This window comes from Simochromis diagramma, unplaced genomic scaffold (assembly GCF_900408965.1).
Source record: "Simochromis diagramma unplaced genomic scaffold, fSimDia1.1 OVJJ01000545.1, whole genome shotgun sequence".
Classification (NCBI taxonomy): Eukaryota; Metazoa; Chordata; class Actinopteri; order Cichliformes; family Cichlidae; genus Simochromis; species Simochromis diagramma.
This window is the reverse complement of record NW_024387371.1, coordinates 5,634,046-5,658,687: the sequence shown is the minus strand read 5'-3', so window position 1 is coordinate 5,658,687 and position 24,642 is coordinate 5,634,046. Positions and strand designations below refer to the sequence as shown.

Below are 24,642 nucleotides of genomic sequence, written 5' to 3'. Positions count from 1 at the left end.
ATTTAAGACTTCTTGACATCCACCCTTCCACTCAGAAGATATCTGATGAAGCTTCAGCAAACAGCAGATGGATCAACTGAACGGCCACATGAATGTCTCAGTTCCTCTGTCAGGACTTGCCTGGATTTTTCCCCGAATCTCTTAAGAACATGAATTTTGCATGCTGTTGTAGACAGTTTTTTTCAGCTTCCCACTTCTTCTTTCATCCTCTGCTTGCACAATTTTAAACCAAATTATTGTTAAATGATAATAGACTGGTTCTTATATAGTGCTTTTCTACTCTGCAGGAGCACTCGAAGCACTTAATACAATTTACTATTCATCATATTCATACAAACTTTTTTGCTATACCTAAGTTCTTTTTTCTTTCACATTGACACTATGATGAACACATCCGAGAGTAAGTTGTGGTTCAGTGTCCTCTCCAAGGACACTTTGTCATGCAGCCTTGAGCAGCTAGAGACTACCGACCTTACAGTTAGTAGATGATCAGCTCAAACTGTGTTAATTTTGGCATTTTTGTTATATTCAAATAAATGGCCTTTGCAAAGTACTTTATGTTGCAGACTTTGTTCCAGATAAGTCTAAAACAAAAAGTATACTGTAGGATTTTACTGAAAAAAGAGAGAGAAAAACGACTACTGAATGGCGGATTAGTGGGGGAAATAAAACCTTTGCAGATTTATATATCATTTGAATAAACTGTCTGGGAGGCATGAATTTACTACACAGATTATATGAGTAATTTTTTTTTTCTATATCCAGCGCTCATTTCAGGATGAAAAAATTATCCCCTCGGGATGGATGTGCGTTACAGCTAATGGCACCTCTACAGTGACCAGTGATGTTGAATTCATTTAAAAAAAAACATCCCCCAGCAAAGAGTGGAAGGTTTATATTTTTTAATAGCAAAATGATTAAGTCACAAACATTTAATCAAACACGCTTGCTAATTCATTTTAAGCACAAAGATTAGAGAAATTGTTGTATATGTAGACATCATGAACAAATACTGTGTGAATACACTTTTTCTTCTTAACCATGCACTGTATTCAGAAGAGCTTTCAAATTATGAAAGGGTAACACGCTTTACTGTAGAATTAATACACAATATTTGGCTGTAGTCAGTGTTCATAATTGCTGTGACTTTGCAAAGACTATATCACGTATTGAAATAAAACAGAACCAACCAGTATTTTTCTCTAGGTAATTAAAGTTCAGTAGCAATTTGTACTGTTCATGTGAAGTGACTAATACTGAGCATGTGTAATAAAAACAAATACTATAGTGAAGAAACAGCAGCGCCTTACAGGAGACTCGTTTCACTTGATTCCAGGGCTTTAGGGAGAGGCACCTGTGAGAAGCAACAAAGGAAAAGAACAGCAGGTTTAGTTTGCTTTTTAGGACAATGCATGCTCTATTAAAACACCTTCAGAAAATGAAAGTGTTATGATAAATGCTCGTCTGTTTTGTGAGCTTGAACCCTGTTCCACTTTTTGAGCAATTAAAAAATGTAATTTCAGGTAATACTGATTCTAAGGTACTCACAGATTTGAGATAAGCCACGTTGCTCTTTTTGATATCATTTAGGAGCTGATCACGAGGTGTGACGTCAACCTTTGGAGGTAATCGTCTGCGAGGGACAGGTTTTAAAGACTTGATCACGTCAGTCAGGTTGGCCGTTTCATCCTCATTCCCTGCACTGCCTGTATCCTTCACTTTGGGAGTCTTCCTCAGTTGAAAGCTTGCCCTCTCTGATCTTCTATCATCTCTTGGGTCCAGCTCGAATAAAGGATCCCGTTTTTTTGGAGTTCTCCTCAGCTGGACATCCTTTAATGGGTTTGCTGGTTCATCACTGGGTTGTTTGGGAATGCTTTTGTGTTTGATCTTCTTCTGGGGCTCTGGTTGTTCTGTCTGGTGTTGTGTTTGCACAACAGCATTCAGCTCTGATGAGGGTGGGGCAAGTCCATGCTCCTGTAGGAATTCTATGGGTGGTATGTATCCCAGCATCTCAAGTAAACCAGGAGGTAGATTGAGACTGCTCTCATACATCTGCATCAGCTCCCTCTGCTGCTTTAGCTGTTGCTGCCTCTGCTCTTCCTTCCTCAGCTGCCTCTGACGGTCCAGATTCCTTGTTAAAATGTTGGTCACTACCATCCTGGGCCCTGGCTGTTCAAAGTGGTAGCCCATCTTCAGAAGGGTGTTGTTGGCCTTGAGCAAGCGAGAGATTTCCATCTCTGCGTGATGACCTAGCATATGCCTCTGGTTGTGAAAACGCAGCTCTGTGAGAGTCTCATTGAACTGGAGGCAGCGAATGATGGCAACGATGCCTTTGCCAGTTATGAAGTTTGACTCAATGTTTAAAGTCGTAATGCTGCGATTCTCTCGTAGCATGTTGGCTAGATTGAAAGAAATATTTTCATCGACACCAGTGTTGGCTAAACTGAATGTTTTAACATATTTATTCTTCTTCAGGGCGTTGACATAGTCCACGAGCATCTCTTTGGGAATGTTTTCTATATTGTTGAGGTTTACCTCAGTGATAGAGGGGTTGTTTTTGCGGATCTTATCAAGTGTCGACTCCAAGTTTGTATCATTTCCTGAAGGTCTTGATGTAATTTTTATATTATTGAGTGAAAGCTTCGGGATTTTCAGTTTACCTATTTTTCTCTCTTCTTTCTCTGGAAGCTTCTCATTGGGTTCGACTGTTTCTGGCTCCTCTGGAGCCTCTTGGGGAGGCAAACATTTTGTACTTTTATTTCCTTCTTTCTCTTCAGTGTTGTGTTTCAGAGCTAAGGTCTCAGTAGTCTCCTTTGTGCTTGAGAAAGGCTGACTGTCAGTTGTATTTTTTCCTGGTGCTTGTTCTGTGATATCCAGAGGCTCTGCGTGTTCATCTACATTTTCAGGTTGGACTTCAACAAGTTGCTTCGTCTCTTTCTCTCTTCCCACATCTATTATTTTGTCCTTTTCATCCCTCTCATCAACTTCTTCAACAATTTCCTCAATAATCTCCTCTATAATTTCCTCTCCAGTTTCACAATCTGCAGCTTCTTCTTCAGTGACTTCCTCTATCACTTCATACACCTCATATTTGCCACATCCTGCGTTTTCTTCTTTTTCTTTCTTTTCAGATTCCTCCCTCAAGGTTTTCTAAACAGTACATTAGGACATTAAGATTAGAACTATGACATTAATGGTATGCACCAAAAACTGAATTGTACATGAACCTTTGCTAGAGTTATCTCTTACCTCACTGGGCAGGAGAGTAGCAGGCACTCTTTCTTCCTCGAGCATACGTTTAGACTCTTTCTCCCAGTAGAGGTAATCAACTAGGGATCTGTGGTCAAACGTCCCTGTCAGAGGTTTTTCTGTCTGGTCCTTCTGTCTCTGTCCTACTGGTACACTCTCATCTGGTGCAATAATAACATCCATTTCACTCTGAAGCTCCTTAAGCTCCTCAGGCGAAAGCATTGCAAGGATTTCATCCTCATCAATGTCCTCTTCGTTGAGATCCTCAAGGTCTCTGCCGTTAGACATATTTGCACTGAAGTTTTAAAGTTGTGTTTTCCTGTCGATATCAAGGCAAAAAACAACTTTTTATCCAATCTCTGACTCAACACAGAGCAAACTGGGAAGCCTCTGACTTTGACTTTAGCTAGAAACCGTTTGATCCTGCCTCACGGACTAAAATAAACCCTGTGAACTACATGGAAGATATTTACGGTACCAACAGGGGAAAGACATGCTAACATTCTTTTTTCAGACCCTTCTGCCAGCTGCCCTGGTCATCACAATCTTTTGAGATGACAGTTGCTTCAGGCAAAAGGAAAACGCTGGATTGACTGCAGCAGGTGGGATGTTTTTACAGGCCTAGCGGGAGGGCTAACATGTCCCATGCAAACAGAGCTCCTCCCAGAGTTACACAACAAACAAACCATGAGCCAAAAGAGTTAGCTTGTTTTCAGGGGTTCGTTATCACAATCACTTTAGGCCTTGTATACACCTAACCCACAGTTAGGTAGTATATTTTTCTATATGTTTGGGCCTTTCATCCACACGTAAACATAAAAACTCCTTTCAGAGTGAAGATTTGCAGTTATCTTCTTCATTGAGGAGACCTTTGTTGTTTGTACACTTTTGAATGGGCAGTTTTTCTATTGTAAGGAAAAACTTGTTTCTCCCACTCGAGCAAATGTTGGGTTAATATCTTTAAATATCAGCTTTTTAGCTTACTAACTCAAAATTTCTAAATTTTACTCAGGAGTAACTCAAAATGTTGAGCTAGTTAACTATCTCCATAATAATGATGAAAGTAATTACCAATCTTTACAAGTGCTGGGATACAGATATTTCCTGGCTAGCTGATTTGCAGTTAGCTAACAGTCTGGTTTCAGCCTATGTTTGTTGGACAGATAAGAGGCTGGGATTAGTCTCCTTATGATTCTTGGTGAATACCATTCATTATCATTAACATTATAATTTCTCAGTAAATAGTTTGATTTCTTTAAGTTTTTCTTAGCAGAACTCAACCATTAAGAACTGTGCAAGCTTCACAAAGAAAGTGACAGCAGGCATATTTGTGTCACACATATGTTTATTCACCTTTTATTTGAGTGGAAAATATTTTATGACAACATCTAACAACATGTAACTACACACTGACTGTACAAATGTGTGAGAAAACAATGAGAAATGGATATGTTTTATGGCAGTGGTCTTCTGTTAATATAAAAAAGTCTGAACTTTGTTTTTGTTTTTTTTTAATCCAAAAAAATCTATTTTCTCACCATGCATTTTAAAACACAATAAAGCACTAACAAAGACTAATGGTTCTATAAACAATATTGACATGATACATTCTGATTTAAAGAAATGGAGCGTCATTAAATACACAGCCTGTTCTAATGATGATTAACCCAGCTTTTGTCATGTCACACTTGTAAACATGCCCAAGCTTTGCCTTCAATCTCGATGTTATATTTAAGATGAGTTTTATCATTTATCACGAGAGAAAAGTGGCAATTGTTTTTTGTTTTTATTCTATAACCTACTGATTTGTATAAGGCAGTAGCTAGTTTCTGTTAAAACACATGGTGGTGGATTGAGTAAAAACACATTTGTTAGCTTTGTTATCTTTTAATACACAGTACGGTTTGAATCCAGTGTGGTTGTGCAACATTTTAAAGTTTCTTGACACATTCTCATCTGCCTGTACAATTCATCCAATCCAAGGCACATGGGAAAATCATTCAAGAGTGTCATCACTGTGTTTAGAGATTACGACAACATGAGGACGGTTTACACCTCTCTGCCAAAACCAAAACGAGAAAACACCTTCAAAGACGAGGTTATGGCAGCCAAAAACATTTGTGTAAAGCCTGCGTTTCCACTCCATTCCCTTCATGTGCTGCTGGCTATGGCTTTATTTGTGCCACAGTTTGGTTTGGTCCTCTTCAGTGGATGCTCATGTAGCTCCCATCAAGGTAAAATCTGTACAGGCAATAACACAAGACTAGGTAAGATCCGCTGTAGTAGTTATTTGAGAACAAGAAACAAGGCTGACATTTTAAATAAAGCTGATGGATGGAAATGGAAATACATTGCACTTTAAAGTCCACCATATTTTTGAAGGCGTACAACATGACCAGGGCTTTATGGAGTAAATGGCAAGGCCTTTTCACTCTGGCAATATAACTTTAGGAGGGACAGTATTGGTTGTTTGGTCACTTTTGTCCAGACTTAAATATCTCAGCTGTTAGGATGGACTGCCTTTCAGATGTTCATAATCTCATCTTGATAAGGCTTGCTAAGCTTTTATCTCCCGAGTTTCCTTCACTGCTACAAAAAGACTGAATTTCTGTTTTCTGCATTCGGGTGGTTTTAGTATGTTTCTAAACATGTAATAATCCTTCTTTGCCTTGATATATTAGGTGCATGGCCTTGATCATGATGACTGCTGCATTTTTTTAAAAAAATGGAGCCTCAAAAACAGCAAATCACAGTGTAAAAAAAATAGATGATATGAATGAGCTGTACACGAATAACACGGATGACGACGGGATGTCGGAATGGAGACGGCTGGCAACACGACACAAAGTGGCCCGCTGTGTTTGGTCTCACCCTTAAGTGCTAGAAAGGTTGTCTGATGGTTCAGCTGCACTAGTGGCCTCAGCGCCAACCACATCTACTGACTCACATTTTTGGGGCATTGTGTCAGACTCTTTGTTTTCTGGAGAATTTCTGCACACATGAGCGTAGAGCGTAAGCCAAGTAACGAGAGGAAGGAGAACAGATCACGCTGGCAGAATACAATCATAAAATAAAACCGCTCTTTAAAAGAAAAGCAAAAGAATGCAGAAAAATACACATATCATCCAGATGTAGAGGAGCGGCAGGGTACCAGCCTGCCATTGTGTTAAGAAAGTAACAATCAGCATTTTAGTTTAATCCAGTGATTATGACTGTCTGACTGCAACTTATTGACTTTATTTATAACCACAGCCTCAGTGTGGAGATTCAGTGAACTGAAGCATTCACCTGTTATGTGTGGGACTGCGGTTGTACAGGGATGCTGAAGCTCCAGGATGAGGGTACTGAGGTGTGTCAGGTGCATCAAACTCTGTCAGGCCGACTGCCAGCTGGTTGCGCCAGTTCCCTGTGCTCTCTGCTGAGGAAACTGAAAAGAAGAGAAAAGCATGAACACTCAAATAACGCTGGAGTGCACAATATCTCAAAAGCCTCAAAAACTATAGTATTTCTCTCACACAAAATACTATGTGATACTTATTACTTTGATAGTTTACGAATGTATATCTTTAAACGCACAAACTGTGTCTATTTCTCACATGGCAGCCTAGAAAACCCTGTGATAGAATAAATGAAACCCCTCAAATATACACAAACAACACATAAATAAAAATCCTGTGAGTAGGAAAGCAGCCTACACATCCTAACATCAGTGACACTACAGAACATGACCAATTAACTTGTAATTATGATTTTTTTTCATGTTATTAAACCTGAACAGCAGCCTAATGTTTCCCTAAATTACAAACATTGAAAATGATTTTTATTTTATTATTGACAATTCCCCTCACGCTAATGCGTTTGACTGTACCTGAAGAGAAAGAGGTGGCTCGGCTCGAGTGGCTGAAGGCCGCCGGCATGGTCTGATATCCCAAGCTGAGCTGAGAGCCACTGTCAAAGTCATATCCAGCCAGTAATCCCCTCCCTCCTTCCCTGTGGCCTCTGTTTCGGTGGTACCAGCCTCTCAGGTGCTCTGCAACCAGGGCCTTCTGCATGTTCTTGGCCAAGAGCTCATTTCTAGGCCCCTCTCTGGTCCGTGGTGGCCTCACTGTTGCGTACGGATTCTGAGAAAGATTATCCGCCCCATCACTGCTGTAGTGCCTGAATCTGTCATGTCCGTGATACCCATTCATTTGGTAGGATGGGTTGACGTTGTAGTGGCCTTCGACTTCATTCTCATATACATAGGCACCATTAGCATAAGGTTCCATGTCCGGACAGGGGTAGCCGGCAACATAGTAGGCACTGGGTGCATAGTGTGGTGAGGCCTCACATGAATAACTACAACCAGAATGGTGCTGGACCAAGTTTGGCATGCTCCCAGTATTACCATACACTTCTACTTTTCTGTGAAGACGATGCATGGTTGAGGTACGGGAGTCCAGTGTACTGTAGTGGGAGTTGGCAGCCCCGCAGTAGTCCAGACTTGACTGGCTCGTGTAAGAGGAGCAATCTTCTAATACCTCTGTGCTGTTGCTGCGGTGGGCCGGTGACAAGATAAAGACGGGCTTCTCTGAATCTCTGTCTTTTCTCAGCCGAGGCTGAGACTCCAGACTTCCACTGCGATGCCTGAAGCAATGAGGAGATCCCTCCAACCTGGGAAAATGACACCAATTTCAAAGTGTCTTTGAGAAGATCACGATTAAGATACGGGATATTATTTTTGGATTTAGGTGTTAAAATAAAAGTTAAGGTTTTATGTGAAAGCATGGTGGAAGGTTAGGGTATTAAGAGAAGCAAGGGTTGGATTAAATAAAGTAAAGAAGGATAAACACTGGCTTGGCAGGGCAGGGGAACAAAGATCACACCTGAGCTGACTGCTGCTGTAGGCATTGCGGGTCATAACCGGGGTGGGAGGCATGCTGCGAGGATCTCTAGGAGGTCTGGGAAGGGTTTTATAGGGACTACTGTGGGTGGAGGAGACCTCTCTTGGATTCTGGTAGTAATTGGAAGCCTCCTGGCCATCAACAGCTAATCTAAATGGGTGCAGTATCAAAACAGGATTTAAAAAAAAAAGGAAGTAAAAAAATGTGAGGAAAGGAATGAGGCAAACATGACACAACAAATACTATGGGCTCTACCGATGCATGATGTCACCTGCTCATTCTGAAAACAGCTTAAAATAAAATATAAGGCTGTAAAACAAATTAGATTCCACTCTACGACTCACACAAGCAATAAACAGTTTGAACAGAAAATCCCAACCTGTTGTGGTTCTTGTTGTGGTGATTATCCCGTGGAGATGCCTGTCTCTCCAAATCAAATTCTGCTCCCAGTGATCGCATTGGACTTAGTTGAGGGGATCCTTGGACTGACCGTGAGCGTGGCCTTTGACTGAGACTGTCTGAATCATCTGATTGTAAACACAGTGACAAAAAATGACACTCCTGTTTTCTGGGTTTGGTCATAATAAGAAAGCATCACCTGTGTTGTAGATGTCTGACTCACCATCATCCAGCGGGAGACTAGACAGAGAGCTGCAGTTTGAACGAGCGAGTTCATCTGCAGGAAAAGAAAACAACTTTGTGCTTGCTGTGACTCGATCTAACACATTCAGTAACAAATATCTACCAACGTACCTGCAATGATCACTGAGGCCCGTTGTGTGGGCTTTTTCCCCTTCTTGATTCTGTACTGGTTCATCTCATCCTCTATCTGTTGCAGTTTCTGCATAGCATCCAAACAGTTTCTCCTTCTTTTCTTCTTAACAGTTTTGCACAGTTCTGGTTCATTTGCGAGCTTCTTAGCCGCCTCCACAATCTTCTGCTGAAGGGCAAATCTGCTCTCCAGGTTTCTCAGGATGGGATCCTGCATAAATCAGAAAACGTAGGTGATAACCAGAGATAAAAATAGAGAGCAAGCATTCAGATATTCAGCAGGTACATGTAAGTAAATTAGAAATCACTGCCATTTGATACATGTGCTCACTGAACATGTTACAGAATAGATCTAATTAGAGTTTCATATCAGGTCGACCTAATTAAAATTATTATTTAAAAAAATGCTGCAGGTGTAATGCTCTGACTGCTGATGATGTTTTCCTTATTATAATTTCATTTAAAAAAAATAATAGAATAGACTAAAATAGCGTATCTGTGTCTTAGTAGACAACAGAGCCACCCACTGCAATGTGTAACACACAGTTGGGTTTGTAATAACGTAGAGAAAAAAAAACTGAGCTATGAGGAAAAGCTTAAGCTCCGTCAGACTTTAGCTGCGTTCCTCGCTCAGTTAATATTGGTGTTATCTTTCTGTGCAATTTGCTGACATTATTAGAAATATAAAAAATAAAATCTAAAAGTGAAACAATTTCAGCGTACAGCGTTGAAAAAAGATACACCAATCGTTTATGCTTCAAAATGCAGTTAAATACGCACCTCATTGTAGGGAAAAAGGTCATCTAACTTGAAAGCAGTGCCAACTCGCCGTCTGACCTGTGGTGGTCTTTCACCTGAAGAAAGGGGATACTCTTTTGGCAGTTTGCCGGTAAGCTCCTGAAAGCACAAAACAACAAATCCTCTGGATGCTTAGATGAGGTCAGTGCAACAACAGAAACAATTAATCTACCAGCGGCAGAGCAGCGGTTTATTAAAGGGAGTTTTTGAGAAAAAATAGACCGATACAACTGTAGCACAAAATGATTTCTCACCGCCTCTCTCAGGCAGATCTTCTTCAGCTCTTTTGTTTTCTTAGCCAAAATATCTTGAATCTCCTGTTCCTTTTTTCTTAGTTCAGTGAGTTTTTCCTTCTTTTGCTCTTCACTCATTTCAGAGTCTGCTGAACCTGGAAAAACAGAATTCTAACTGAAATTGCCAACATAGCCTACCACACCCATTAATATAAAAATCACACCCATGGCATGTGTACTGTGTGACTCCTTCACGTGTCACCTGTTGTTTTTAAATCTCATTCAGCTGAATGTTTATAGCTCTTTGTGACGATAAATCTGATCTGAAGTTACAGTTTTACATGTAAAACCATACAAACAAGTTACACAGAAATGTGCTTTCGTTATATAAAATAATTATAACCAACCTGTAGATACCAAACTCCCATTGCTGGCTGTTATGAAGTTATTCTTAAGGCCCACATCACCCAGTCTGTTTATTTTCGCCCCTCCATGCTCTGTGAGGTCCATTGCAATTTCCTCTAAACTTCTTGTTGTTCCGAGTTTAGCCTACAAGAATGAAGAAAACGATGTAAAACAAAGAGCAATAAAAACGTGCAGTGACTCATAGCTGACACTTACTTTGCTTTGCTTTCTGTCCAAGTAGAACTGATGCTGACTAATAGCCATGACCCAAATGGTCTTGATTAAAGAATGGCTTGCATACCACGTGTGGATGAGTAGCCCCGTCTGCCCAAAGGTTCGTTTGGTTACCGCTCTCCTAAACAAACCACGGAAAACATTACGCTTTTTTGGTCACAGTTAAACTAAAAGTTGCAGTGAAAATGATGGTATTTTTTAGATACATGTTCTAAAGATGGATGATATCAGTGTTAAGAGCTAAACAAAAATGAAAACAACATAATAATCAACTTGTAAAAACAGTCATTGTAAGAATAGCAACAAGCATCTCTACACGAGGATCCCCCGCTGCTCACCTGTGTGGATCATTAACTTCTACGGCAAACTTTTTCTCACGGAAGTACAAGTTTTCCAGCTGCTTCCACTGGTACAGCTGGTGGTAAAAACACGAAAAACCATTCCCAATGAGAGAAAAGCATATGTGTTGTTCACACTCTGAAATATAGCACCTTGGATGTTTGGATAATGCGCAGAGTAATGTCTAGTTGTACCTTCATATAAAAAAATTCTTCATGTATTTCTTTTTCCAAAAACACCTAGAACACGATAACCATGATGGTCATGACTAGTATCAAAAAAACTATGTTGAGCAGGTGTTTTTTCAAGTCTGTTTCAACCACAGTTATTAAAAAGCCAGACTGTAACATAAACTGTGATTAAAGTCTTGTCTACCTGGCATGCAAAGTCTGCAATAATGCAGGTGTTGGAGAGAGACGAATACCATAAGGGGTCGTCATATAAACACTCATCATTTCCATCCCCCTATCACCCAGGTGCTCACTGACAACAGCTTAATATGATCAATCCATTTAGGTTTCTGACTCACTGTACGTCTGGACAAGATCCGAATGAGACACAAACAAAAGCTTACACAGAGTTTTGTCCGCTCAGGTTTGCGTAAACCAAATAATTTCAAAGGGTGATAAATATTTAAGGCATAAAATACATTCAAAGTTGGCAAGACAAAGACGTGTAGTATTTAGCCTTACCAGAATAATAGATCCTCACACGTCCTGTGTGTAAAGTTATTAAGTCTTCCCTGGCTTTGCTGTCAATACAAAAACATAGTTTGTACTGTCTTCATGTCAGCTCCTGACCTGTCTCCTCAGGTATTCTGCGAACATGCAGGCTAACGCCCAAATCCAACCCCTTCTTTGTTTGACATCACGAGCTGACACCCTCTTTCCCTCTCGAAAGCGCACCCTGCAGCTGTCAGCTTGCACAGTTTTGCAATGCATCAGGCAGCGATGGATTGCATCATGTTGAGCAATACAGAGGTTTAACAGGAAGGCATTGCTAGTGATTTAATGCAAATTGCACTGAACCTTCACATTCTATCGTAATAGCAGTTTGGTGCCTGTCTGCATCCCGCTGCACTGGGATGTACTGAAGTCACCTAGTGGAAGACATAGCTGACAAATCACTCATATGGGTGTTTCTCCTGTCAACCCACAAGCTAAAACAATACCAATGAAACGGGAAAAGCAAGTTCGCAATGTCTCCATGATTCTCCAGAGTTATTCAAAACTCACTAACCTCATTAAGGATAAGTGACAGCCTCATCTACACTGAGAGTTTGCTCTTTTTCTTTTCAAGTCTAGCCTTGTCTGGCACAGCTGAAGCTCAGCCTTTTGCTCGAGTGAAACAGATGATGCGTGAATTAACACACCGTGTGCAACAGCAGCAGTCCTTACACATGCCTTGTGCTATCATGTTCACAGTCAGATTAGTGGAGCAGAGAAAAAGCAGCAGCCATTTTAAAGATCGAGCTCCAGGGAGTGTTTACCTTCCGAGGTTTTAATTTATCCTGGAGATCATACTGGCCAATGCCCTTATAGCTGATTCCAAGCCACCATGGGATCCCCTGTTTATCCTGTAAGGCAAGAACAGAGCTCCTATGGTTGACACAGTTCCAGGTGCAACAGCTGTCATGTCATATTAATCACAAAAAGGCCTACCTTAACCTCATAATAATGGACACCATACGTTGGCAGTGATTCCACCAACGTCAAATACCTGGAACAAAAAACATTTATTCAAACTTCCAGCTGCTTTTGAACATCTCAAATGTGGAAATCTGATCTCTGTTTAGTGAATCAGTGTGATCTCGCTGCAACTGAAGGGGAGCTATTGATTTCTATCAGATGATGAGAAAAGGCGTGCCAGAGAGGGAAAGGGATGGGGAGAGGGCTAATGGAGGTGAGAGTAAGATTAATGAATTTAAAGCCTAAAAAGATTCACTGTCTTCCTCTTACTCGTGTAGCAACACAATTTAATTACTTACTGCACAATGGCCTGTCCTCGAGAAACACCTTTCAGCTGCTTATAATATTCAATAACTCGATCCTCACTGTAATGTTGCATAAATGAGAAGGCAATATAGTTAGCCGGGGAAAGATAAATTGAGGTGTAAACAAATTGTTTTAATTTAATTGATCAACTGATTGTTAAAAGACGAGTATATATGGTATTCTACAAGTTTCTTTACACATTCAATTTAATTAAAGGAGAGTTATTATGTTTATTATCATGTTCTGTATTGGATGCTTATATTTAACAGTGTTGGCATGTATACTATATGCTATATATTAGCATACATAAACACAATTTCAGACTTTTGGCTGTGGCTCTATATGACATAAGTTACAGCAGATATCCGTAATATGGTCATTTCAGGCACACAGCTCTGGCTGAGAACACTGGAGCCCCGCCCAACTCCTGTTCTTCTGTTTGTGAGGGGTAGCCAATCAGAAGAAAGCTTGCTTAAAGGAAAGAGAGGAGCTAAAATTGATTTTTTTTTTCAGACATAAGGATGAACCAGTAGTGTCCAAATAGGCCCAGTATAATGTATACAAGGATCATGCAAAGGTAGAGTCCAAAATGAGAATATGAAGCTGGGAATTAGCATAAGTCTCCTTTTATTACCTGTAAACTTAAGATTTTACTAATGTCTTACAGTATTTTCTCTGTTTACGGGCTTTATGCACTTTGTTGCTGAATGTAAAAACATGATTTCCTGTGAACTTACCAGTATGCAAGAGATGGGTGTTCCTTGAGTACTTTGGTGGGAAGAGTAGGTAGTTTCTTCAAATCAGCTCGAGTGTTTTCATCACTAAAACGGAAAAGAAGACAAATGTAACCGTTTTGGAAGTTGATTTAAAAATCTTGACATAAGTAGTAGTGAATCTTCCTAACACCTCTCACTGTATCTCTTTTATTCTGGTACAGGATCTGAACACGTTGGTGTTTTTGATTTGTTTTTTTTTGGTGATATTTATATATATAATCTCTTTTAATCTACAAAGCAAAATTTCAAGATGGCTCTAAATATATTGGGATCAATCTAGAAAATACTATATTCCCAATACCCATGTCAAGATTTTAAAGTGAGTATGAAATTTGCCCTAAAAGTTAAATCCACCCTAAATCCCACCAGAGGAAATAGTGAACATATAACCACTGTGTCCTCAGAAACAGCTGTGGCCTTAGCAGCAACTATAATACAGAACATACTGACATGAAGAAATATTTCTACACCATCATACTTCATCAGCTGACCAAAACCAGTGCCAATATGCACAATAACATGCAGTATTACCTCTGAATGCACCAAGTATAAATAGCAAAAGCCACCACAGTTAAACACAGCTATCCGTTACTGTGTACATTGTAAAGGTGTATCTACTCTGCAATACTTAGCTTCTATCAGCACTCTGAGATTCATTAGTTGCCTGGTGCTAGCTGCTCAGCACTATGTGGTGAGCCTCACATAACACTGCTATTGATTTTTGTTGTCTGCACTGGAGAAACAAGTGACCTATTGAATGTCTTTGCTAAGAGCTTACTATTAACTCCTCCTGCTGCTGTTAAATACTTCTTAACCAGCTGATGATGATGCTCTTACCTTGTATAGTCTCCTTTAGCCTCCTGGTGATGAATAGAACATATATCTTATTAGATGGCATGCTTTTAGATGTGGCAATTAATGCATGTTTACGAGGCTATTAAAAGCACTAACCTGCAAGGCATTTGCAGCTAATTTGAAGACGTTATCACTTTCCACTTCAATAATCCCCTGAGAGACATAATAGACAAACAAAATAAAAAATAAATATGATTCAGAAATGGAAGCCTGTGGAGAGAAAGCTTTCCAGATCCAAACATAGAATCTGCTCTGCGTTGCCCTACTGTAACCTCTGCTTATTCTCCAAATCAACCCCTGTATTATCCTACTCTCTTACGCTGTCTGTTTTACATTCCAGCTAGCAGAGTAAGAAAAGTGTGCCCTGCAGCTATTGTCTGCTGAGCTGAGGGTCCAGAGACAATGAATCATCACAAGCTGTGATGAAAATGGCAGGATCATTTTGCATTGTTTCAAAATCGAGTAAAAATAAGAGAAAGCACTTACACTGTAGACAGCAGATTTGGCATTCAGGTAGAACAGCTCCACTGTTATGATATCTTTAAGTTGTGTTATGTTTTCCACATAAAACCTATGAAAGGTGAAATCAAATGAAATAAAAAAATAAAAAAAAAAACCCATAAAGGACAGTCAAAGACTTTCCAAACACTGATTTATACCATCAGCTTTATCACAAATGAGTTCTATAAAAATCTCTGGATAGTTTCTTGACTAAACTATAAAACGCAACGTTAACAAAGTACTGCACCCTGCTGGGGAACCTGGGTTCTGCATGAAACAAGAATTCCTTACCTGACCAAGAAATTCAGGGCAATGGGCCCGGGCTTCTTTGAAAAGTCGTGATCAAGGACTCTGCGGTCCATCTGCAACCACTTACACTGGCCACTGCAAAAGTAAACAAACTGTAACATCAGAAAGCTGCCCTTTGTAATCATCTGCCAACATACACTTGCACACATGTAAAAATATCCATATCACTGAAAAAAAAAGAAACACTGCAATTTACATACTTGTCATCAAAAAAGGCCAGACCAAAAAATTCCTTCTCTTTGAGGTTGAAGTGGGAGGAAACCAAGTCAAGGAGTTCATAAGACAGAAGCTTCGGCTGAGAAGGAAGTCGTAGATATAAACAACTACTTCAATCAAAATTATACACAATTTTTTAAAAGTCAGTGTGTCAAAGATACACTTAATTCATTGAAAAGTCTGTTGGAAATGGGTACACAGAGAAAAGAATAGTGCTGATGAGACACTATACTATTTGATGGTAAATAAACAGCGTTTATCTGGCACCTTCTTGGTGTTACTGACCACTCATAGTGGTTTACACACAATTTCACAAGGACACTGACATCCAGACCTGGGTATCAAACCACAATCCTGAGGAACCCTGCATTTGCTATGCCCTGGATGTTTTCACAGTACAGATACCTAGCTTATTTAGCTAAAGAGGCAGTCCAACTGCTCAGGGAACATGCAATAAATTGGAGTTCGTCCACTTGGGGGCAGCGGAAAATAAGTTGTGAACACACCTTTGATATGTCATTACTTTTTAAGGAAAATTTTAGTTGACAGTTGTAACTCTTTTGGGCCACCTGTACTATATAAGTCCACTTGTCATTACCTTAAACACTATTTCAAATTTTAGCTTCACAAGCGTAGGAGAAAAATATTCAGCTTTTCAGCTGCTAAATGCTTCATTATGTTCAGCTTCTACTCACTACGTTAAGATGATGAAGCACTCCAGTGAGCTAATAGGAACTGCAGTAAGCATAGGTGATTACCCAAAGTCCTTTTAACATTATGCATAAATATCACAGAATTCTTGGATCCATTTTAATTATTGATTTTAGTTTTTTGTACCTGAACCAGCAGCTCTAGCTTCCTGTCATCCAATAAGTGCACTTGGCACAGTTTGCCCTCAGTCATCTGTAGGGGGAGATAAAAAGAAGTTCAAGGTCTGTGAAAGCTTTCATAAACACAAGAGACAGTTATATCAAGATATTCATGTGTTAGTAGAATTTTTGTTTTTTTGTTTTTTACCATGATGGCATCTGGCATTTAACAGTTAACGTATTTACAAAAGACAAAGTGAGCAAAAGCCAAGGTAGTAAGCACAATGATCCGTCTCAAGGAAAAAAAAGAAAAACATGACACTGACGTTGTTTGTTACAATAAAACCATTGTGTCAAGGATTTGTTGCCATAGTAACCAAATGAGGGATTTGAAGTCCCTACATTTTGAACCTTCCACATTTAGCTTTTAGCCGCACAGCTTTTCCAACAAAATCATTTTATGAGTATTTTTATTTCTTGTTGCTTTGTGCCACTTACCAAGATCAACTTCTGTTTTACAATTACTGCAAATTTACAAAATCTCACACATTACTTCTTTACGTCAAGCTTATACAACACTAATATAACTCTTAAATACAACATATATTAGAATAAAAGTCCTACAGGGCATTTTCTCTGAATGATGGTTTGATACATTCTTGGATAATTATAAAGATTTCAAATGAAATCTAATTACATTTTTTACCATCTTGACAGCAAATAGAAATTACTTATTCTTCCACTATAATTAATTTTCTACCTTTTTGCCAAAAGAGTGAAATCAAGTCCCAAACAGCAAAAATGTGCTCACAGCAAATCATAGCAAAACTAATTCAACTTCATATCATATTTTGACTTAATAGCATTTTTGCGCTTCAAAAACCCACCCTTTTTGTAAAGATAAAGTTAGACTGACCTGGACCAGGAAACACTGAAAGCACTGTGCATTTGATAAATTAAAAACAACACAAAAATGACAGATTGAGGTTAACCAGTTTTTCAACAAAACATCCTCAGAAACTGAAAAAGGTACACTAGATAGATCCAGCGGCCTCCTTGTTTGACAGAATGAGGCTGATCGCAACTTCTAACATTTGTAGCAAAACACGCAGCTGCTGTACCTGGTAAACCTCTCCAGGGAGAGTGCAGGTGTGGATGCATCCCTGACTAGATATCATCTTTAATACGCTTCTTCTCGTGGATCCAGACCATGAAATTGTTGGCTCTGACTGAGCATCAGCAGCAGATCATCAGGTATAAACAGCAACTTGTTCCATAGGTTATTTGAGTGAGGAGACAGGCCTCTACTGTGGGCTTATAGAGTGTGAAATCAACAGCTGACCTAAGGGGGGGAAGGCTGAGTCAGATGGCTGACCACAGTTTAGTACGCTCTGGTTCTTAATACGAACAAAATGGGTCACACAAGAACTATAAGCGGTTAACCACGTCTATATCGTCTGTTAAGTCAGACTAATTCACTTTTATATTATTGTTATTTCAGCAGTGTGTCTGTTACCCGAAGGGGTCTGAATCTAGATATCAGGTTTCTCCTGCATCCTTCTCCACTACATTGTAACTGAGAGACGTTATCTGCCAATAGAAGCAGGAGAAATTCCCCCAAAGTGCCAGTTTCTACTTTACATTCTTTCTCATTCCTTTGGATACCTTTTTTCTCATAAGACCCAAAAAAAGTGCCTTGATTTCTGAATGACAAGCATACACCAAGTCACTTCATTAAATTAGTCTTTTAAAGACTGCTTTGCCAATTCCAGCCCCTGAATAATGTGACTTTCATAAATTGTCTTTCATGGCTTGAAGTAAAAGTACACATTCGATAAATCCAATTAATTTGGAGTGTGCGGCTTGTGACAGCCACGAGGGGATTATTGCATTGATCGAAGCTTTATTAAGTTGTGGCTATATCATACTGGGGGGGTCACGCACTTTGTAATAAGCATGACATTACTGTATGCTGACATGTACAGTAAAGGCACTGACCACTAGAGGGTGCAAGAAATATCATGGCTTAATGTGAAGAAGTTTATAAGTAGAAAACAGCTTCTTAAACAGCCATGCTTCACGGAGGAATTTTTATGAGCAGTTATTAGATGAGCAGCTGAGAGTCAAATTCATTTGGGATGGCATACACTTATTATGGAATATAAATGAAGTGACTGGGTGGAGGATTGATTATTTTTAGGAATCTACAGCATTAATCATCTGAAAGCTGTAATCAGTACAAGAACTGTTATTTAAATCCAACCCAGCAATCCCAGATAACCCTTCAGTTTTTCAGAGAATTAAACACAACTGAGATACAGCGAGGATTGTGATTTCAAACCAATGGTTTTGAAATAACTATATGCACAAACCTTTATCTGACATTTCATGCTGTAATGTATACATTATTATGAGCCAGCAGACAGCTCTATGAGGTCAACCAAACGTAACCCATTCAGCAAATAAAATCAAATAAAAGGGCAACCTTGAACCCCGCGGTGCTAAGACAAGCACTGAACCGTTGTGTAAAAATAGGCATGGCAGACAGACATCAAAGAACTGTCAGTCTTTTTGTTTGTCTCTCTAGAGACTGGACAGGCACTGGCTGAGCATGGTGCCGCAGGCTGCAGGTTTCGCTTTAGTCTGGGAGCCTGAGGTTGGTATAAAGGCAGCTTTTCAGATGTATGCGTGCTACAATGAAATGTCCCAGCAGAGACTTGGAGATGGTGCAGATGTGGCCTCCGTCTTATATGCTGCTACAACTGTTAACAAAGACTACCCATGTATGTTGCAGCAAGACATTCAGATGATGAGATGTAGCTCCTTCTGGTAATGAGAAACTGAAAATAAATGCTGTTAATTTTTGTCTTATATACTCGACAGTGAAAATGTCAAGCTTGCAAGTTGTACAATAGCCAACAGGAGAATTTCTCTGTCTCCTGAGTAAACTGGCTGTCAGTATTTAATACATCACACTGGTTAAATGTCATGTCCAGACTCCAGCACATCTTATCTTAGTTTCCTGTCTTCATGCATTATTGATGAAGGTTGGTATCACACACAAGTGTCTGTGTTTACATGAAGCCACCTGGTACGATTGTAAATTGACAGAAATTATTATACTATGTGCATTTTTTCCAAACTATTTTACTTCATATATGTTGCATATAAACATAGGGGAAAAAACTTGTGAACTTCAAAATACAATTACAGGTACAGGTACAGACACATGAAGCCTAAAGGAACAAAAATGAAATCTGTCTGTGAATTCAAGTGGCTACAAACAGGATGTGACATCCAATACAATGTAGCAGCAAAGGGAAACTCGCTAACTTCAGTGTTTTGAATTCAAGAGATCTTACAGTTCCTCTGTAATGCTATGACGATGTACGATCATCAGATCATTTTCTGCAGCTGAGGACTCTACTGACTTTACAGATAATCTCCATTTACAGGACTTGGGGAATGCTATGGCATATATAGGAAAAAAAGTCACGCCTAGAGAGCTGTGTGTGAAGTCGGATAAATGTCTTCCACTGACTTGAATCAGCATCGTCTGGGACTGAAGATTACAAGTCTGAAAGGGAAGAGAATCTGGGGGCAGGGGAGGTGGGGGGAGTTAAATAGAAGTGACCAGACATCTGTAGCCCACCTCTTGTCTTTACTCTGGGCTCCTTTAGCCCACTGCCAGCATGTCATACTTGGATCTTTAACAGAACCAGCAGGTGGGTTATGTAGGTGTCAGTGGGAAAGAATGCAAAGTTCTCTGTTGCTATATGATAGTGTTACATATAATACTAAATCTGTGAAGTACTCTTGTTGATGACCCTTGATGACTTCAGAGACTGTCTGAAATAGAAATGGATAAATTAAATGATTAAAAATACATCACTGGAATCATTTGTTTTAGTATTCTCTGAACAAACCTGACAGGATTTTTAATGAGTATTTATATCAGTCAAAAAAGAAGAGGTCCAAGCACAGAGCAGTGAACCCTGGTTATAGAGGCAGTGGGCCGAAGCATACAGCAAAGGATTATCTCCTCATCTGATATTTCACCATGACTCATGCTGTCAGTGGTCAAATGGTATCTGTGTACATCTTCTCACAAAGAGAACCTGTCTGGCTGTTTGTGGTATCTGGGAAATTCAAGAACACAATGGGGCTCATGATATTATGGATCTATTAAAACCTGGGATAAATATCTATTTTATTTTTATGACACAGCATGTCTTTGATACAACAAGGACGGGCTGCAGGGGACAGATTCATGTGAATGATGTCATCATGCAGCATGAATTTCTATTTCCAACCCATAAAGGACATCTACAGAAGGAGACTGTGATATATATATTTTTTGGCATTCTTACAAGTAGCAGCATTCTTTGCAGCAGGGTAAAGCTGCCAGCAGAAAAGCTAACTAACATACTAAACATCCAGGATAATCTTAGTTTCGGGTCCTGTCCTTTCATAAGCTCTTCAGAGCTCAGAGTGCTTGAAATTTTGTTCCATCTCCTATTGCAAGAACTGATTTTGACTAATTATGACTATGTCTATTAAAAAGAAGAAAAGCTATACAATTTCAAAACGAGACAGCATTTGCATTTCAATTGATGGTCCCTGAGTAAAATATAACTGAAACCTAGCTCGATGTGCTTGAAATCATAACCGAAACCCCACAACAATCCTTGAACATATTAATATGTCTGCATTAAACATATTTTTGTTGTATTTTAACAAAGCTATAAGTGTACAAGTCGTTTTCTGAAAGCTCTTTGCAGCTGAACTAAAAGTCACCTAAATAAACACATCCCATAAGCCAATGCCTAGTAGGTACCATACTCAGATTTACTAACCAATACAAAACAAGCAGATAAAAAAGGCGTATATATGAATACATATGTAATACTATTTTGCATGTATTTGCTCATAAAAGAAAAAAACAGCTGGAGCAAAGTGAACAACTCATATTAATAGGTGTATGAATGCCTGCACCAGTCTATCTAATAAGCACTAGGACAGAAACATACTGCCATCTGTATCACTGCTTAGGCTTATGAATCTACATTATCTCATTTGTCTTTCTGGTCTAATATCAGTGTTATACTGCAGTATAAGCAAAATTATTTTTCTATACATGGTACATACATGAGAAATGGTACATATTGGTGTCTAATATTTCACCAGAATGCAGGAAATTAGTGCAGTAAAGCACTACAGGGACACATAGACAAGAGACATCAAAAGAGCTTCATTAGAAATAAAAGAGCGTGGATATTTCTGGCTTAAAATCTGAGCTCGTTACTTTATGTAGGTGTCAGAGAAAAGATCAGAAGGCCAGCAAAATAATTAGAAACCCTACATTTAAATGCAATCTGTCAAGTATCTGTTGGAATATCTTGCTATGTAAATGTCAAATGAAGATAACGAAGCAATATTACCATTTTGAGATAGTGTCTTTAGTTTGTGCCCTTTATCTTGTAAATTCATTTGTTTGTCACAAGGTTTGAAAAGCTCTACACTTTTCCTAATCATAGTTTGCATACTCAGGTTACAGATATCATAAAACTATCTGAATGCAGAAATTCAGTTCTGCGTTTAAGATAGATCATAACAGAGTGTCCGAAAAAGCAAAGACTAGCTTGTGAGCGGTGAACATTGGTGAGGTTTCCTATATTTGCCCTCGTTTGAGGCTGTCCCCACTGACAACACTGGTATCTCAAACTGCAGAGCTTTTCTTTTGCAAACTACTGCAGTGACTTTCTGCAGAGCACGGGAATGTGGCACAGAGGCACAGACATGCATGGGTGGAGAAAATGGAACATGACCAACTTTCAATGATCTGGATAAAAAAGTAACCCTTTGAACATCACCATATAACAGCAACGTGGGCTGAGATGCAATCGGACTGTGTTTTGTTACCTTTATTTACCATTTATCTCAAATTAATGGCACAGTATGCCAAGGATGAGAAGATTTTTTTTGTTTATAAATCTATTAATCCATCTGTACTTATTCATAGGACAAACTAAGTCCCAAAACCTCACCTGCTGACCTGTATCATTTTGCTGCTCTATACTTTACCATTATATATCTATCAAATTTGGTCCATCTGTGTTAAGCATATCAATATAAGATTAAGGCCCATCCAAAAATAGGTCTCTCCCACTTTGTCTTTAGCACATTTCTCAGGATGTCTCAGGAGGCTATGATTCTTAAATGGAAGGCTGCCAACTGGGGGCTGAGACATTTTTAGTAGCATTAAATGCAGAAAAGAGCATCTCATCCACATTGGGCTCTCATACTAAGTAACAAGTTAGAAGGATGTGAGAAAACAGGTCGGTTTTTACCAGGCATCTTATGACACTTTTACCTTTCAAATCGTTGTTCAAAATGCACAAACCCCAACTTTGGTGATAAACGACACAGGATTTCCTCTTCAGCAAATAGGAAAAGCAACAAAGCTTCATGCTGGACACGTGTGTCATACAGACACAACCATTACAACAACAATTCCTGTTTACACTGTTTGAAGCTTTAAATACGCCCATACACGCATCTCTTCCTTCACCTCTGACATAGCATCTGCAGGTCAATGTCAAGTTTAGCTGTACTTATCTTCCAGCCAGAGTGTTCGAGTCAAAAGACGAAAAAAGTTCGAAGGTAACATGGAGGCGTCAAGGAAGATATCTCGGCTTATACTTGAAATGAAACTGTAGCAAACCGTCTATTGTCCTTGTTAATCCACACTAAATTTCCCCCTTGTAGCACATGTGCAGGAGAATAGATAATTATACATGAGAAAATCAAATAATGATAATTGCTTTGGTCAAGCATGATTTGCTGCTGTTCTGGGTAAAATGATGATTCATCCAGGATTTTTTTATTCACCAAGTCACACTCCCTAAATCAGTGTGCTATAGGTTTCTGCATGATGCATTCATTCAGTCCAGTGGTCAATAAATTACTTTTTTTAAACTTAAACATGCATCTAACGATCTCATTTCATATCGTCTTATTCTCTACAATCAGCAGCCTATATGGCCCACGGTACCCAATAATGAGACAAGCCCACCGGGGCCAGTTTCCTCTATGCAGGGAGAACAATGAATGTGCTACTGTAGGCTACTGTACATGGGTGGTTTCCACCTGAGCCCCATGATTAGCTTAATGTGTCAAAAAGGAGAAAAAACTACACCCTATTTTACTGAGGAAACACACCAGTCGCGGCTGAGAGCCAAACCCATGCTGTTGTAATTTTCATTGATGCTCCCTCCTCACATCACATGCAGGCATGACTCAGTCTACTTTTGTCTCCTCACAGCTCATTGACGCTGGTTCAATCTGCCCCACCGCACCACATATCGCCTTACCTTTGCACTCCTTATATCCTGCTTTTGGTATTGATAACGTGAGGCTTCCCCTGCATATTGATCAGCTTCGTTCAGCTTTCTCCACGGCCGCTTTTACCAGGGAGGAGAGCCGCCGTGCAGCCGCTGTCCATGTTCATCCTCCGGTACTAGGATACTGTAGCACACACACACGCCTCGTATCGAGCCACAGTTACCACGCCTTCACCCGCCGGCTATTATGTGAACAAGCCCAGCATCTCCACCCTCCCTCCCTTGCTCTGCCCCCCTCCTTCCCTCTCATCCAGCAGATGCCGGCCGGCCTGGTTCACACTGGATCCCCATAACAATGAAGAGAGACTGGCTTTCTGTTGCATCTTCAAGAACCTTTTAAATTTATGCTTGATTTCTTATCATGAAAACCCCAACAAACACGCAGTGTTCTACACACGTATGTGTTTATATTGTCGTGGTAGCCTTTAAATAAAATGATCTTCGAACATCTTCGAATTTTTATCTTCAAAATTTCTACATTCTTCACAAGCGGAAGTATATTGTTCACTCAGTGGTAAGTTCAGATAGGTCCTGTTTTATCAAATTGTCGAATTCTCATTAGTTATTGTCAACACCTTCTTGAGATCGATCAAAAAAATACACAGTGCGACTAGCAAGTCTTTACTGATACAACTACATCAATAATATGATCAATAAAATGAACAAAATCAAAACCAATACCAAAAGAAATTGTAACAAACCATTCACCAGTAACTGTTTTAAGATTGATTTATTCTTTTTAAATAGATTTACTATAAATATGTTTTACTGAATATATGACTGGCTATATATGTTTCCCTTTACTTGTCATATTCAGGGTCACTTCTTGATAAAGATCAGTTTGATATTTGATATTTATTTTATATA

The 24,642-nt window shown here is 39.4% G+C and overlaps 2 protein-coding genes across 4 annotated transcripts; both read right to left on the bottom strand.

Moving 5' to 3' along the window:
• Nucleotides 1-887: 887 nt before the first annotated feature.
• Nucleotides 888-4,454, bottom strand: lmod3 (leiomodin 3 (fetal)). The gene is made up of 3 exons (XM_040008331.1): nt 3,250-4,454; nt 1,549-3,150; nt 888-1,354 (listed from the first exon to the last, which is right to left on the bottom strand). Exons 1-3 carry the CDS (start codon nt 3,535-3,537, stop codon nt 1,307-1,309), a joined length of 1,938 nt encoding a protein of 645 aa, XP_039864265.1. The 5' UTR covers nt 3,538-4,454; the 3' UTR covers nt 888-1,306.
• Nucleotides 4,455-4,576: 122 nt separating this feature from the next.
• frmd4bb (FERM domain containing 4Bb) lies at nt 4,577-23,903 on the bottom strand. 3 transcript variants are annotated; one of them, XM_040008328.1, is made up of 24 exons: nt 23,746-23,901; nt 16,401-16,466; nt 15,548-15,642; nt 15,330-15,422; nt 15,024-15,108; nt 14,634-14,690; nt 14,520-14,542; nt 13,644-13,727; nt 12,900-12,965; nt 12,574-12,631; nt 12,402-12,488; nt 10,912-10,988; nt 10,556-10,694; nt 10,342-10,483; nt 9,956-10,089; nt 9,684-9,800; nt 8,886-9,114; nt 8,755-8,808; nt 8,512-8,659; nt 8,115-8,282; nt 7,118-7,902; nt 6,538-6,676; nt 6,121-6,240; nt 4,577-5,490 (listed from the first exon to the last, which is right to left on the bottom strand). In XM_040008328.1, the coding sequence occupies exons 2-23, from the start codon at nt 16,464-16,466 to the stop codon at nt 6,123-6,125; spliced, it is 2,964 nt and encodes a 987-aa protein (XP_039864262.1). In that variant the 5' UTR covers nt 23,746-23,901; the 3' UTR covers nt 4,577-5,490; nt 6,121-6,122. The 3 variants fall into 3 exon arrangements, with proteins under 3 accessions (XP_039864262.1, XP_039864264.1, XP_039864263.1); XM_040008330.1 differs by lacking the exon at nt 8,115-8,282 and having other exon boundaries at nt 23,746-23,903; XM_040008329.1 differs by lacking the exon at nt 6,121-6,240 and having other exon boundaries at nt 23,746-23,899.
• Nucleotides 23,904-24,642: the final 739 nt, after the last annotated feature.